The sequence below is a fragment of the Agelaius tricolor genome, unplaced genomic scaffold, assembly GCF_023055355.1.
Source record: "Agelaius tricolor isolate 1412-34295 unplaced genomic scaffold, bAgeTri1.0.p SCAF_3, whole genome shotgun sequence".
NCBI classification, from domain to species: Eukaryota; Metazoa; Chordata; class Aves; order Passeriformes; family Icteridae; genus Agelaius; species Agelaius tricolor.
Window position 1 is genome coordinate 17,699,737 of NW_027269263.1, and position 13,776 is coordinate 17,713,512.

At 41.0% G+C, this 13,776-nt stretch overlaps 1 protein-coding gene across 2 annotated transcripts in view; it reads right to left on the bottom strand.

Annotated features, from left to right (window-relative positions):
• The window catches only part of LARGE1 (LARGE xylosyl- and glucuronyltransferase 1), a 271,398-nt gene that overhangs the window by 30,725 nt on the left and 226,897 nt on the right, over positions 1-13,776 (bottom strand). For both annotated transcript variants that reach the window (XM_071422738.1, XM_071422739.1), the window contains one exon: positions 3,811-3,966. In XM_071422738.1, coding sequence (XP_071278839.1) covers positions 3,811-3,966 — 156 coding nt within the window. The remainder of the gene's footprint in view (positions 1-3,810; positions 3,967-13,776) is intronic.

Consider the following 13,776-nt stretch of genomic DNA (forward strand, 5'->3'; position numbering starts at 1 on the left):
ACTCAAGCACGTATTGAACAAGGGTACTCTTAGCACATGGCAGGCTCCTGCTCCCAGCCTGCTCCTGCCACATAGAGGTCTTGTAGCTTGACTATTTTCAAGAAAGAATGAAGCACTCATGTACACATAGACATACATATATGCATTTTTACATAAACAGATAAATTATCCCATTCAATGGGGTTTTTTTTGCCTCCAGTATTTCAGTTTCTGAGCCCTATCTGTTCTATCCACTCCTTTGCAGCGCTTTGGAACCTAGTAAGAGTCCAGTCTGGTGAAACTGAAGATCAGCATCTGATTAAATCAGAACTATGCAGTATATCATCTGAAGATGGCCTTCAGACCTCTTAAAATTCACTCTGTGGTATTATACTTTCATAGCAAACATTAGAAAAGTACTGGTACTTCCACATGTATATAGACATAATATATATTTAAGCATACATGTATTCACATGCATACACAGAGGAAGGGTGAGAGAGATTGAAGTGAGATCCAATTACCTTTTAAACTAATGCCCCTTTATATCTCTCTGGCACTGTTAAGAGTCCTTAAAAAAGGAAGATATGTAATTTACATTCATTTTAAGGCCATCTCTGTAGTGATGAGAAGTGTAAAGGGGCCTTAGAGAAACAGAATCAGCCCAGCGGTCCCCACTGCCACACTTCCTTTTCCTGTTCTACAGATATTTGCATTACAAATGGAATTCCTTAATTACAGGTTGAATTGTAAATAAAACATCACTACAAATATTAAGCTGTAGAAAAACAGTGGCTGGTATATTGGAACAGGACCTTAAGGGTATCTTTTGACACAGCCAGACTGCGATTGAGACTCACACCAAGCCACTGCTTCTTCCACAGCAGGGCTCAGTGCATTTAGTGCTCAAGTAATTCTCTCCAATTATAAATAGCAGAGCTGTTCTGACATTTTTTCCACTGCTCCACAGTGCACAGAAGCACAGGCAGCTGAGGGAGCACCTTCTACCCATGTACACTGCCTAACGTAAGAAAGCCCTGTTGTGTTTGGGGGTGCCAGTCTCAATTCAGAAAAAAAAAAAAAAAGGAAAAATAATAGGAAAAGATAACTTCATCAGCAATTCCTACCTCATACATACCCGACTTAACAAAAATTATAGCCTTTCATGTAAGATGCAAGCTTATGAATCCTAATGGAATTCTATGAATGCATCTTAGACTGAAGGCTCACCTAGGCCAGCATCCTCTCTCCAGCTGTGAGCTGACTGCCTAGGGAGTGTAAAAGTGAGGATTTCTCAAAACTCTAACCTAGACCTCAACTTGTGGTTCAAGGACTTCCAGCACCAAAGCTTAAAAGCTCCTGATTGATTTGCTTTCTGAGAAGAGTAACTTTTGAGGACATGTATACTTTTAGAAACATTACTTCCTGCTCAAAGCTTCATCACATTGTGATGAAGTGAGAACAAATGTCTTTGTTCTGAACCTGCTACTTGCTGTTTCCACTTCATGCCCCCTAATTCTTGTACAGGGAGAAATGACAGTGCTTTCCTCCTCACCTCACAAGATGCTCTGCTTCTGAAGATAATCCTGCAATAGATCACGGGAATGTGCTGTATTTAACAGGACACCTGTGACACTGTATATGCTACAGCAGATAGAGCAAGAGTTGTTTCCAAGATAATCCTGTTCTTAGGGTCTCATAACTTCAAAGCTGAAACTTGCTTGCTATGTTCTACAATAAAAGGACATAGTCAAGTCTAGAGGAGAGTTTATATTAAGGGCAACTAATACAAATGTCTTCTCCTAAGTGACTATTTTGAAGTTTTCTGAAGTTGGATTTTTCCTACTTCAGATTGTTTTGATAGAAGGCTGTTAACTTTTTGGTGCCTCTTGGCAAATTAGGAATCACATATTTTTGTATGCCTAGCTTGTTCTTTTCCAGTATCTTATATATATATATATCTATCTATCTATGATTTATAAATGGAGGAATGAGTTACATTTCTTTTTCAGACACAAGCCATACCATATACCATATTGCATTCTACTTGTCTTGAATAAGAAACAGGCTTGAACAGTTAGTCATTTCCAGTGTCTGTCAACCAGATACAAGTTCAGTAAAATGTGCTGTTTTAAACTTTAGGGACTGCTATTTACAGCAAGAACTTGCATTTGCTCTGCACTGCTCCCAAGGAACTTGTTGTCTGAATAAATCTGTTTATTAAGGATTTACAGAGCTCTGGAAAATACAGCAAGAAGTTTGTGACTGCATTCATGCTCTTTGAACCCACACAACATATTGTGAATTCAGTACAATTTTAACCTGCATTCTCAAAGTGTTATAAAGGTGTGTATTGTTATCTTTCTTTTAATGTCTCAGTCAGCTTTTCTCTTCCTATTCTACCCTCTACTCTGTCTCTTGTATCTTGATGTCTCCAAGGGCGAGGCTCTTAGTGGTTTTTTATCACATTGAGTTCACTTGATTGTCTAAAAGGCTCTTGCAGAGGATTTTCTTCCTCCATGTGCTTTTGCTTTACTGGTGCACTCATCCTCCCTCTCTCTCATTCTCTCTCTTGCTCTTCCTCACCTCCTTGTCTCTCCCAGTTAAGCCCCACTCCTTTCAGAAGACAGTGAGATGGTAAAATAAAGTGTCTGGGAAGCTGTGCCTTGGGTTAAAATATATCTATCCAATCTCTTAGTGCTGTATCTAAAAATATGGGAATGGCATCTCCTGTGATCATTTTATTCCCAGGCTAAATGAAAACACTACCAGCCTCAATGATGATATTGATTGTCAATTACCTCTTAATTGCTAATGTGTACATGATACTGGCTTTGCTTAATTGATTTTTATGTAGACAACATTGCATATTTTAGAAATACTTTTTTCCTGAATAAACTGTTACAGATTCCTTTTTATTTCCTTTCAGATTATGTAGGCAAAATTGGTACTTGGTCTACAAATCTCCAGAAACCATATTATACACAAGGAGTTCATATACATCTGGGTATAAACATTTCAGTTAACAGTTTTTTACTTTGGAATTATATGTACTAATGCACAGGCATACACATACACGTACATCTGTGGGTAAACATCCTTGATTTCAATCATTTTCAAAAGATTTGCTTAGTCTGAAAGGTTCTGATTGCAGATTTTATGCAGACACACATAAATACTGCTTTGATTGGTTAAGGGATATAAAAAACCTGCAGTCTCACAGCCTATGTGTACCTTGAAACCTTTGCTCATTCTGCAGTCTGCAGCACAGCAAAAATTCACATACCTAAATAGCAGTAGTCTTGGTATTTTCCTTTCTTCTTCATTATTTGTGCATTAGTATCTACCAGACAAAACTGACATCACTGTTTATCGAACAAATACACAGCAAGAAACAAGACCTCCTGGAAAGTTATAGGTCTGCCATACTGAATCCAAAACAGAGCCCTGGCTACTAAGGCAAAAAAATTAACTCTATCCCAGCTGAAATCACTACAAGATTTAAGGGTGAGATTGCCTAATGGAATAAGAGCCCAAATCCTCATTTTCAGCTTGTGATGTTGGGGATTTTAAAAGGGCAAAGGAGACAGAAAAAAAGCAGCAAAAGCCAGGGTAAAGATGGGATTAATACAATGGTTTTACAGGTGAGGAACTGAGGCACAGAGAGATTAAATGATTTGCACAGTGTCTTTCAGGGTGCTGAGCATTGCCTTTAATTCTCCTGAGTTCCACTGCCCTGCACTACCCCCACAACCAACTCTGAGTCTGCAGAAATCCTGTGCCTTGTCTGAACCACCCTTTGTATCACCAAGCTTTAGACATCCCACTTACATTCTCACTGTTAACATCTGCTTCACTGGGGCAGCCAAAGAGTTCCCGTCTCAGCAAATTCCCGTCATATTCCAGAAATGTCAGGTAGAGGTTGCGGAAAAACTCCACATGCTTGTTTTTCACTCGCAGCTTCTTCGGTGAGTTCCAGTGAATCACCTCAGAGGGAAAAAAGAGAAAAGACATCCTGCTGTTAGAATACAGATTTGCTTTATCTGCTCTTTTTATGCGTGTTCAGTGTGCTGCCCTCTTAAAAACAGAAGAAAAAAAACCTCAAACTACCCACACTTCTGTCTTTTTATAGGGAAGGCTTTGCCATATCTTCCACAAGTAACTGTACACTCTGGAGGTGATGTGCTTGGAAACTCTTCCACGGTATCACCTGCACATTCTCAACATACTCTATGTTGAGAACAGCACCTTGTAAGTGCTGCCACAACTCTAAAATCATGGAGCTGATCGTTTATGGACTCTGCTGAAGAAGACGGAATGACAAGGGACACAGTGATGTTTAAACATTAATCTCAGATTTCCACATGACTGTTTCTGCTAATGAAACTGATTCCCTGTTTCAGGCCAGGCAGCCTCTTTCCTGGTTAGATATTGAGAAGAAGCAGCTTGAAATTAATTCCCATACCCATTTAAATAGTTCAAAAAGGACTGAATTTAATCTAACTTCCTTTTTGCCATTGCTTAATTTAAACAAGACTGATCTCTGTTGGATTAACACAACACAGCGATGCAGTACAACTTCTCACCCTCTGAGTTCCAATTTCTAGCAGGTATTTATCCTCTGCTAATGGGAGATGACTGTGGCCTAGACTTAAACTCTAATGCTGGCATAAAGGGCCTGATCCTCATTTGCATTGAGGCAACTCTGCACCGCTGACAGCGTGAATGGGAATAGGACCCTAAGGAAAAACCAAGAGGGAGCTGATAGTGGCTTGCAGGAATGATTTCATTTTATAGAGGCTATATTTTAGACATAAGAAAGAAATCACTGAATGCTTTGTATTCAGTTTTATTCCTGTGACTTCTAAAGAGGTTAAAAACAAGAGTCTCCCTTCGGAATGTTTCCAAGCTCGAAGTTCTGGAAGTTCTCTGAATCCATTAAGATAATTGTGTGAAGACACCGCGTCACTCACACACAGCACAGAGCTGCAGCACCATGGTCAGCTTTGCTCTGAACATCATGGCTCAGGGAGGGACACAACGAGCTGAAGCCCTGCACACACAGCAGGAGCAGCCTGGAGAAGATACATGCAGCTCCCTTGGTGTCAGCAACACAGCTCCACAGGAACAGGGAGTTCTCTGAAACCATGGTATTTGTTGCCCAGTGAGTGGACTGGGTGAGGAAAGAACAGGACACAGCCTGAATTCTGCCTGGACTACTGCAAACAACAGGTCACTCCTCTGAGTGCTTATACTGCCATAAAAGCTATAGCACTCTATTCTACCCACCCAAAACCCACGAAATATCTCCTGATAAGAAAAGCTTTATCCATTACTGGGATTTCACTGGTAAGCCTACTAAGATGTCAGAAAACCATACGAGCTCTTGAAGAAAAACATCTGTAGGCAAAGAAGAAAATTTCAGATATCGGCAAATTGCTTTTCCCAGTTATAGGAGCACCTTAAATAAAGATTATGATGCATCCACACACTGCACGAATTTGGGAAATTATTTGGACCAACTTACTTGGTGTAGATATTTGTCCAAGGAATGCTACATTCTTTGCTGGTTTTACATTTCTCCAGATGTTCAGAAGCATAGCCTAACTGTGCAGAAACATGTTGCTGCATCATGTGGTGAAAATACACCACATAAATGAAAAGAGCTTTGGGTAAGTAAGGGCATAAACTTAGGATAACGGACTTTTTGCACTGAAAAATGGATCATCAAAATCTCCTTTCTTTGAAAAGAACTTGACATATTTCCTCCATTGTATTTAACTGCAGCAAAAGGCATTAATGCTTGAAAAAATCTCAGCAACTGAATCCTACCTCAGGGAAATGGGCACATGTAACAGAGGCACAGGGCTGAAGGAACCTAAAGAGCTATTTACCAGTTTTACAGGGTACCGGAATGCATTGTTACAAGCAGGCATAGAATGGAAACTGTCTGCTGGTAACTTGTACTTATTTAAGAGTGGATCAAAGAAAGCTAAGAAGCTGGCCAATGGGACAAAAATGCTTGCTAGAAAAACCTTTTGTGTGCTTTCCATACTGCTCCTACTCTTCATGTGTTTCCTTTTGGATACTGTCGTGGTTTGAGAGGAGGTGAGTTTTTTGGGATGCTGTGGTCAAACCAATAGGTGCTCAGATTTGAATATTGGCACCTGGTGTGGCCACTGGGGCCATGGATACGCCTCTGAGAACACGGGGGTTAAAAGCAGAGAACTCCCAGGAAAACCTCTCTTGGATTCTGGTAGGGAAAGAACTCGGACCTCTCCCCTGCCCAGCTGCCGGCTGGGCGGGGGAGAAGCCATGTGGCCAGGTGAGGTAGGCCTGGCCCTGAGGATGGAAGGATGGAAGGGTGGAGGGGCACCAAGAGACATCGGGCAGCCACCCGACCCCCCCCCCCCCCCGCCCCCGCCAGGAGAGTGAGAGAGAGAGAGACGGTGTCTGTGCTTGTGCCACCTTGAAATTTGATAGCACGGCCGGCTGAGAAGGAGAAGGGGGGGGAGGTTGCGGTGAGAAAGTGCCTGGCAGGGCAGCCGTGGGAGTTCTGGACAGGCAGAGCATGAGACTTTTAACCCTTTTCTTGGATGATGGAAACCTTAGAAATGCTAATCCTCCTGGAGCTGAATGAGAAGAGAGATAGAGATGAGATAAGATGAAATGGGCCACAAGGGAAGTGGAGAAGAATCTTAGGTGGGAGGAGGTGATGGAGTGGCTTTTGGCTGGACTTTTCTTGTATAGCCATGGACAGAACCATTTTTCCTGTGACACAGAGACTGCATTTGGGGGGAGGCAATGGCTCGGAGCCAAGAGAGTGCAGTGATGTTATGTGAAGGAGTGCGTGAACAGAGGTGACGGGTGAGGAGGGTGGCTGGTGCCCTCGATCTTCAGTGGAGGAGAAGATCTCTGTTCTTGAGACCCCTCGGCCCCAGGGGTGAAATTTGGGGGGGACAGGTGTCCCGAAAGTGAGAGACTGTGCTCTTTTTTGGAACTGGACAAAGCACCCTTAAAAGAAGCAGCTCTGGTCCATGCGCAGTGGTGAGAGCACTTGTACATGGAAGGAAGAGGTCACGATGGCAGATGTTCTCCGGGTGGTGCCACGAGTGACATGGAAATACACGAGGTTTCAACTGTGTTTCCTGGGGAAGCCTATGGCACAAGAGGGACTCCTCTCCTCTTGATGAACTGAGAATTGATTATCTAAAGGGTGGTGATGGACTGAGAGTTGGTGATATGAGGGATGGATGTATTAGAAATTTGGTGGGGGCAGGAGGAATGTTTTTGGAAGGTTTTCGTTCTTTCTGTGTGTTTCTTTTTACATATAGTTGTAGGTTAATAAAGTTTTCTCTTCTTTATTCCTAAGTTGGAGCCTGCTTTGCTCTATTCCTGGTCACATCTCACAGCAGACACCAGGGAGATTGTATTTTCATGGGGGCATTGGCATTGTGCCAGCATCAAACCATGACAGATACCCACAAGCATCCTCATCTTCACAAGCATCCTAATGCTGCTGAGCACTCTGAGCACCCAGAGATCTGGGACCATGAACACAGACATGGCTAATGATGATAACCTCAGAAACTGTCACAGGACAGGCTCCTAGGTAGTGCAGGAAATTCCCATCAACGCACAGAGTGTCACATCACAGCCAGGCCTTTGCTGATGCCTCTACCCAGTTGTGTGGGAGATGATTTCAAACCCAGACAACTGCAGTTGTCAGTGCAGAGGCTCTTTGCTGCCGTGCTTCAGGATCTGTTGTGTGTGTAAGCTGGAAAGTGTCAAGGGCTTAGCTGGTGGCTCAGATCTGATCAGATTTGAAACGTGTCAGGGTGCTGCATGTACACTGATGTCAGGAGCCTGGAGTGAACTGCACACAGCTGAATGGAGCTGATGACTATCTAAACAAGCTGATTTTTTAATCAAAAAGGACAGCACATGCCAATGTGTGCTAATATGATGTGCTAAAGAACATCAAGGAACTAACTATGCAACCATCTGGATGACCTGAGGTAGAAAAACCACAAAACAGGTCTAGCAAAAAAGCAGGCTGCTTTTCATATGTAACACAATTAGATAAATAGTATGTGATATACCAGAGCATAAAAAAGAACAGCAAGTTACAAAAAGCAACAAGACTTTTCACCCTGATTTAAAACACTACATCCAAAGACCATGTGCTTTTTTATGTCAGCCCACAAACTCACGTTCAGTTATGGCTGTCTGATATGGTCTATTGCACCATCAACTACAGCAGAATTTGTGCAGGCCAAGACACTCTTGTAGAGACTGTCAGGGGCATCAGTGAGGTACACAATAAAGATTGCACAGGTAAAGTGATGGCCACTGCATTAAAGACTTTAATGTGCACAACAGTAAATTGACTGGAGAAATAAAAAAGATCAGTTGGCAAGAGACTACAGGGAAATCAGAAGGAAAAAAAACCCACTTTGTTTGAAGACTGTTATCTCCACATTAAAAAGAGAAAGTGAATCTAGAAACTGAGAATCTCATTACTCCAACATCCCTGTTCCAAGACTGAATAGCACCATAATACTGTGTTTATTTCTTCTTCTAGTTTCTAAGTTATTTCAAAGCTCTGCTGGTTTACAGAGGAAGTTCCAGCTAGAAATATAAAATTCCACTGCCATTATCTGGGTAGACACCTCAGGAACAATGCTAGCCTTCAGGCTGACCTACAGGGCCTTCCCACTCTTGATCACAGCCTCCTGAGGACTATGAGAAAATACACTTCCTAATCTTCATTTAGCAATTTAAGTACTGAAAGATCAGAACTTAAAATTCCACATCTATTTAACACTTGGTTAGTTATCATTAAGCAATTTGGCACTATCCACATTTCTGTTAATACCACCCTAGTTAATCAGCAACCATTACCACTCCCTGATTACACACAGCCAACCTCCTGGAACACTTCCATACATTTGTGGCCTAAACCAGGCTAACTGCACCCATAGTTCCCATTTATTCCCCAGGTTCTGACCCAAGGCACTCAGTGAATGACACAGTGGGAGCCTCATGGACTGGCAGTGGGATCTGTGATGGGAGGGAAGAAAGGATGTTATATGCTGGAGGAGTCTAGGAAGGCTCTAAACCAGTTATCTGGATGGAAATACAATGAAAACAAAAATTCCAGCAAACCTCCTTACATTACCATCTGCATTTAATCTCTGGGAAGATTAAATATTTCAAACATGATGTTCAAACCATGAAACAATGAACATAAATACATTATTTCTATAGGTACCTTTAACCATTTTTTTCCCCTGAAGCATTTTCTCTCTCAAAAAGATGTATTTAGCCAAATGTTTCCTTAACCACAATCTCTTCCATTTTTTCACCCAAAGAGACATCTTGATAATTTCTTGCTCTGCTTCAGCCCTTCCAGAATCAGAGAGCAAAGGATATCCTGTATAATTATATACCTGCTTTCCAGGCTGAAGGGCAAGAAATAAGAATAAATTAAGCTTAAATTTAAGCTTAAAGAAGTTTAATTTTGCAAGGCACTGAACAGATATCCTTAATTAAGCCCATGAGCACTTCACAGTTTAGGTAAACAAGTGGTATTTTGTAAACAGGAAGCTTTTCTGCTAAAAAACTGGACTCAGGCAACCAGACCCTTCTCATTGAATCAATACGAGTTAAACATTTGGCAAATCTGCACAGTAAAGCCACCTATATATGTCACTTTAATGCCATCTCAATAGGCTTTTTTAGAAGCTTAAATATGCCCCAAACCACACTGCAAATATGCACCACATGTGTAACTTATGCCATGATTAGAAATGTCTGGAAACTTTATTTTTTAAAGTGTGTTTTATCAGAAATGAATGGTTTAATAAAAGAACCAATTTCCTCAGAAAGGTTCATATACTTCATAAGAATGCCATCACAGAGATTTTAATGTAATATTCTAAAAGACCTAAGTGGAAGAGACTCGAGTTGGAGTAGCCAGCAACCCTAATTTGGATGTGGGACTCAAATCCCTGACCTGCCTAGTTTGGTGCCCATGGTCCCAGGGATTACTTTACTCCCCTGCTTACTGCCACTGCTGTATGGCACTAAGCTGACAGACTGCCCCTGCCTTGTGCTTTTCAAAGGTCATTATTTGTCCTCTGAAGGATTTTTCAACTTCTTTTCCTTCAGCTCCTGTCCCAGCGTTTAATGAGAGGCCTCCTGCCTGCGAGAACACCCCTATAAAAACCCATGGTGCTTCCTTTGTGGCAGGACAGAAACATCTGACTGGCTCCAATGTTCACTCAAAGGAGGGGTGTTTTTTAACCCTCTTGAGCCCTCACTCCTCTCACTGCAGCTCTTCCTTCGTTGGCATTAAAGGGTGCAAGGCTGCAGAGTGCCAGAAGCGCTGCAGATTAGAGCAGAAGTGCTTGGACAGCATGGGGCAGCTCAGGGACTGGAACACAAAGAGGTGAAATGGGTCATGTCTGAGGCAGAGCTGAAATGATGTATTACAGTTATGGAAAAGAAGCTGTTAAAACTTCTGTAAGCAATATCACAAAGTCATTCCAGTGTGGAGGACACTCCCAGGGAGGACACAGTGAATCACAGAACACAAGTTCCCAATGAGGAATTTATGAGATTCATGATTTATCTATCTGCTGATTTAGTATCAGCTGTATTCAAAACCAGTTTGAAAAGCCATCAATAGGTTGTAAAGCATTTTTCCATGTTAAGAGTGTGTGTAAATTCTAATAATTTGATACATTCCCATTGAAGAGTCAAGCATCTGATTTCTGTGATTGTGAATTACCAGATTGTCTGCATGTAAATAGCATCTGTATCCTTGACAACCAGACTTTATGACTGACTCATTCAGTGAGGTCATGATTCATTGTCAGAGGTATCAAAATTCAGTACCTTCTTTCACAGTACTTTCCTGCCATTAGGTTTGTGCCAAATCATAGTAACTGAGATTTCCTTACAGACAGGAACAAAGTACTGACCAAGAAGCAAGCAAAAGCAGGGACTAATCCAGCAAAAGCAATACATAAATGAACCTCAGATTCAGACCAATCCCCCAGGAAAAGGAAAAAAAATCAGTAAAATGGATAGAGATGCAATTTAACGTGGTCTAAAAAGAGAAAAAGGTGATCAGAATCCTCTTCAGGCAATATGAAATATTCAACTTCTCCCTAAGCCTTGCATAAATGTGAAGAAAGCAGCAAAGTGTCTGAATGCATATGCACACAGAAGTCCCTGAACAGCCCTGGGGGTCCAGGCTTACTTGACACAATTCTGTGTATAAGAGATGACAAATCCTCAACTCCCTTGGACTTTGAGGCCAGATGGAATCAAATCAGCACCTTTTCAGTCTGACAGGAGGAATGCACTCTGTTTTGGCTGAAGAATCCTTGACTGGGTCAGCTTTACCTTTTGAATTTAAATCTCTCCATTCACTTCCTTCTTTCTTATGCTATTCTTCTTTATCCTCCAGTGCAAACTTCAAAATCTGTCTTTCTTTCCCTCTTACCCTCAAGGTTTGTTCTACCTTGTTTCTCATTCCAGTCTTACCATGCAATAAAGAATGTGCCAAATCTGTTGTGTTGTACCATTTATATTAAATGCCATGGAACTGATTAACTCGGGTGATTTTAAGAGTGAAATTTTTAACTTGGAGTAATGACATTTGTTAAGTTTTTGTGAGACTCAGATACCTAACCAGCTGGTTTCTTTACAGAACTAGAATTTTGATTATTTTCATAATGCAAATTCACAACTTTAATTGGTCTATGCCTTTTTTTTTTAATTGTATGAAGAATTTTAAACAGTGCTGCCTGATGGTCAGTTCTTTAACTGCTCAATATGGGAAAAGCTTTATTGAAACCATGGGGTTTTATGTGCACCAGATAAGGCTCTGACCTCTCTTTCAAGGCAAAGAATTTCAGCCCAAATTTAGTATGTAGGGGATAATTTTAGTAGAGTGAATAAGTCCAGTTTAGCTGAAGAAATTGCTTATGTGTCTTCACCCCTTGTTGAGTTAAAATACTTCAGGCCAGAAAATCAGTGGAGAGTATTGCACATCTTAGACTTCACTGCCTCTGCTGTAATGGAACTGACAGTGTGACACAATATACAGCAACAATGACCAAGCCTGAATTACAGCTGTAAAGATAAATTTGTTAATTGACAAGAAAGAAAGGATTTAATTTGTTTTTAAAATACTGTCAAATGCTTACTTGTAGGTGTTACATATGAGTTAGATGTCCCACACCTGAAGCAGATGAGTTAACACAGTCACTGGACTCAGAAGATCAGACATCTGCTCTGAGGTGAGCTCCAGCCTCCAAATCCACTCATAAAGATGACACTTTGGCTGTCTAAATCCAGATGTACAGCAAGGTGTACATCTCAATCCCTGAAAGCACCTTACAGTTATCCTGCCGGCCCATCAGCTGCCTTGCCAAGAGGACATCTCCTGTAGGTCTGTGTTTTATCTGCCACTCCTATATGGATACTGCAGAGTCCCTGTGGTGACTCAAACCATGTTTAGGCAATGGAACCAAACCCTTGATCCTTGTTACCAGCTTCAGTATCTTTTCCTCATGTAAATGGTTGTGTCTTTACCTTGTGCTGAGTCCAGTCTCAGTGTCTCAATAACATAAATTAATCTCAGTATCTAATTCACGGCAAAATACTGTGATATGTCACAGGTGGGACGTGTATTTTTCTGAAGTACATATTTTAGGAAACATTTTCCCTGTTACACATCTTTCTTTTTGTTTCAGGCCCTGCAATCACTGTCAAACATGATTCTCAACATGAATGCAGTACAAAAATCTCTATCAGTACTTTGTTTCAAGGCATAAAACCATCATGCTTTTAAAGTGCCTGTGTTGATCCTGCCCTACAAACAGGTATTATAAACCATTTAGTGACTAGTGTACTGACAGTACAGTGATTTAACTTTAAAAGCTGTCCTCTATGGATCACACCTGAATAGACAGTTGTGAATAATTTATATATGAAATTCAATCAATGATGGCCAGTTTTGACAGGTCATTTAACCCATGTAGAACTTTTGTCTCTTGGAAGCACATCTTTTGCAAGGGTGTTGAGAGTGATTGATTTTCTATATTCATCCTGCATCTGGTGTTCATATTGAACACTCCTGCTGTTACTCTACAAATTGCTACAAGGGAAAACTTTGTTAGATTTAGGATATATGATGTACAAAGAGGGTGGCCAAAATCTGGAACCTGGGGCCCAGGGAGCATGTGAAACCTCAGTGCTTGGAGACTCAACACTCATCTGTACAAGATGCTGAGCAGATGGGTCTATCCATGTTGGTCCTGCATTAAGTGGGGTTTGGATAGTATCCAGAGAGCCCTTGCAACCTCTTCCATAGTTTTGTGCCTTTGATTTTTTTTTAAACCTTATTTGCATTCTCAAAACTTAAGTCCAAATATACAAACCTTAACTGAATTCTAAAATTAGTCACTGAAAACTACCTAATATTTACTATGTTCTGATGCCACTAGGCTGCTCTGATGGAATCTACTGCTGCACAATCTTACTCTACACCTGGACAAAGCTCAACCAAGCTTCAATTCTGAACTCTCTGCACGCTACATTTGAATCTCTGAGTTCAGTCTTTCAAAATGGCCAGGGCACAATTGATGTTCACTTACCCATATCTATTAAAATTCATCCTGCTTTAATACTCTGCTTGTTAATAGTGAAAAATGTGCTAATAAACTCACACTATAGTTTCATTTAATTAAATTAATAGGTTTTTAATCAGTCTTCTTTTTT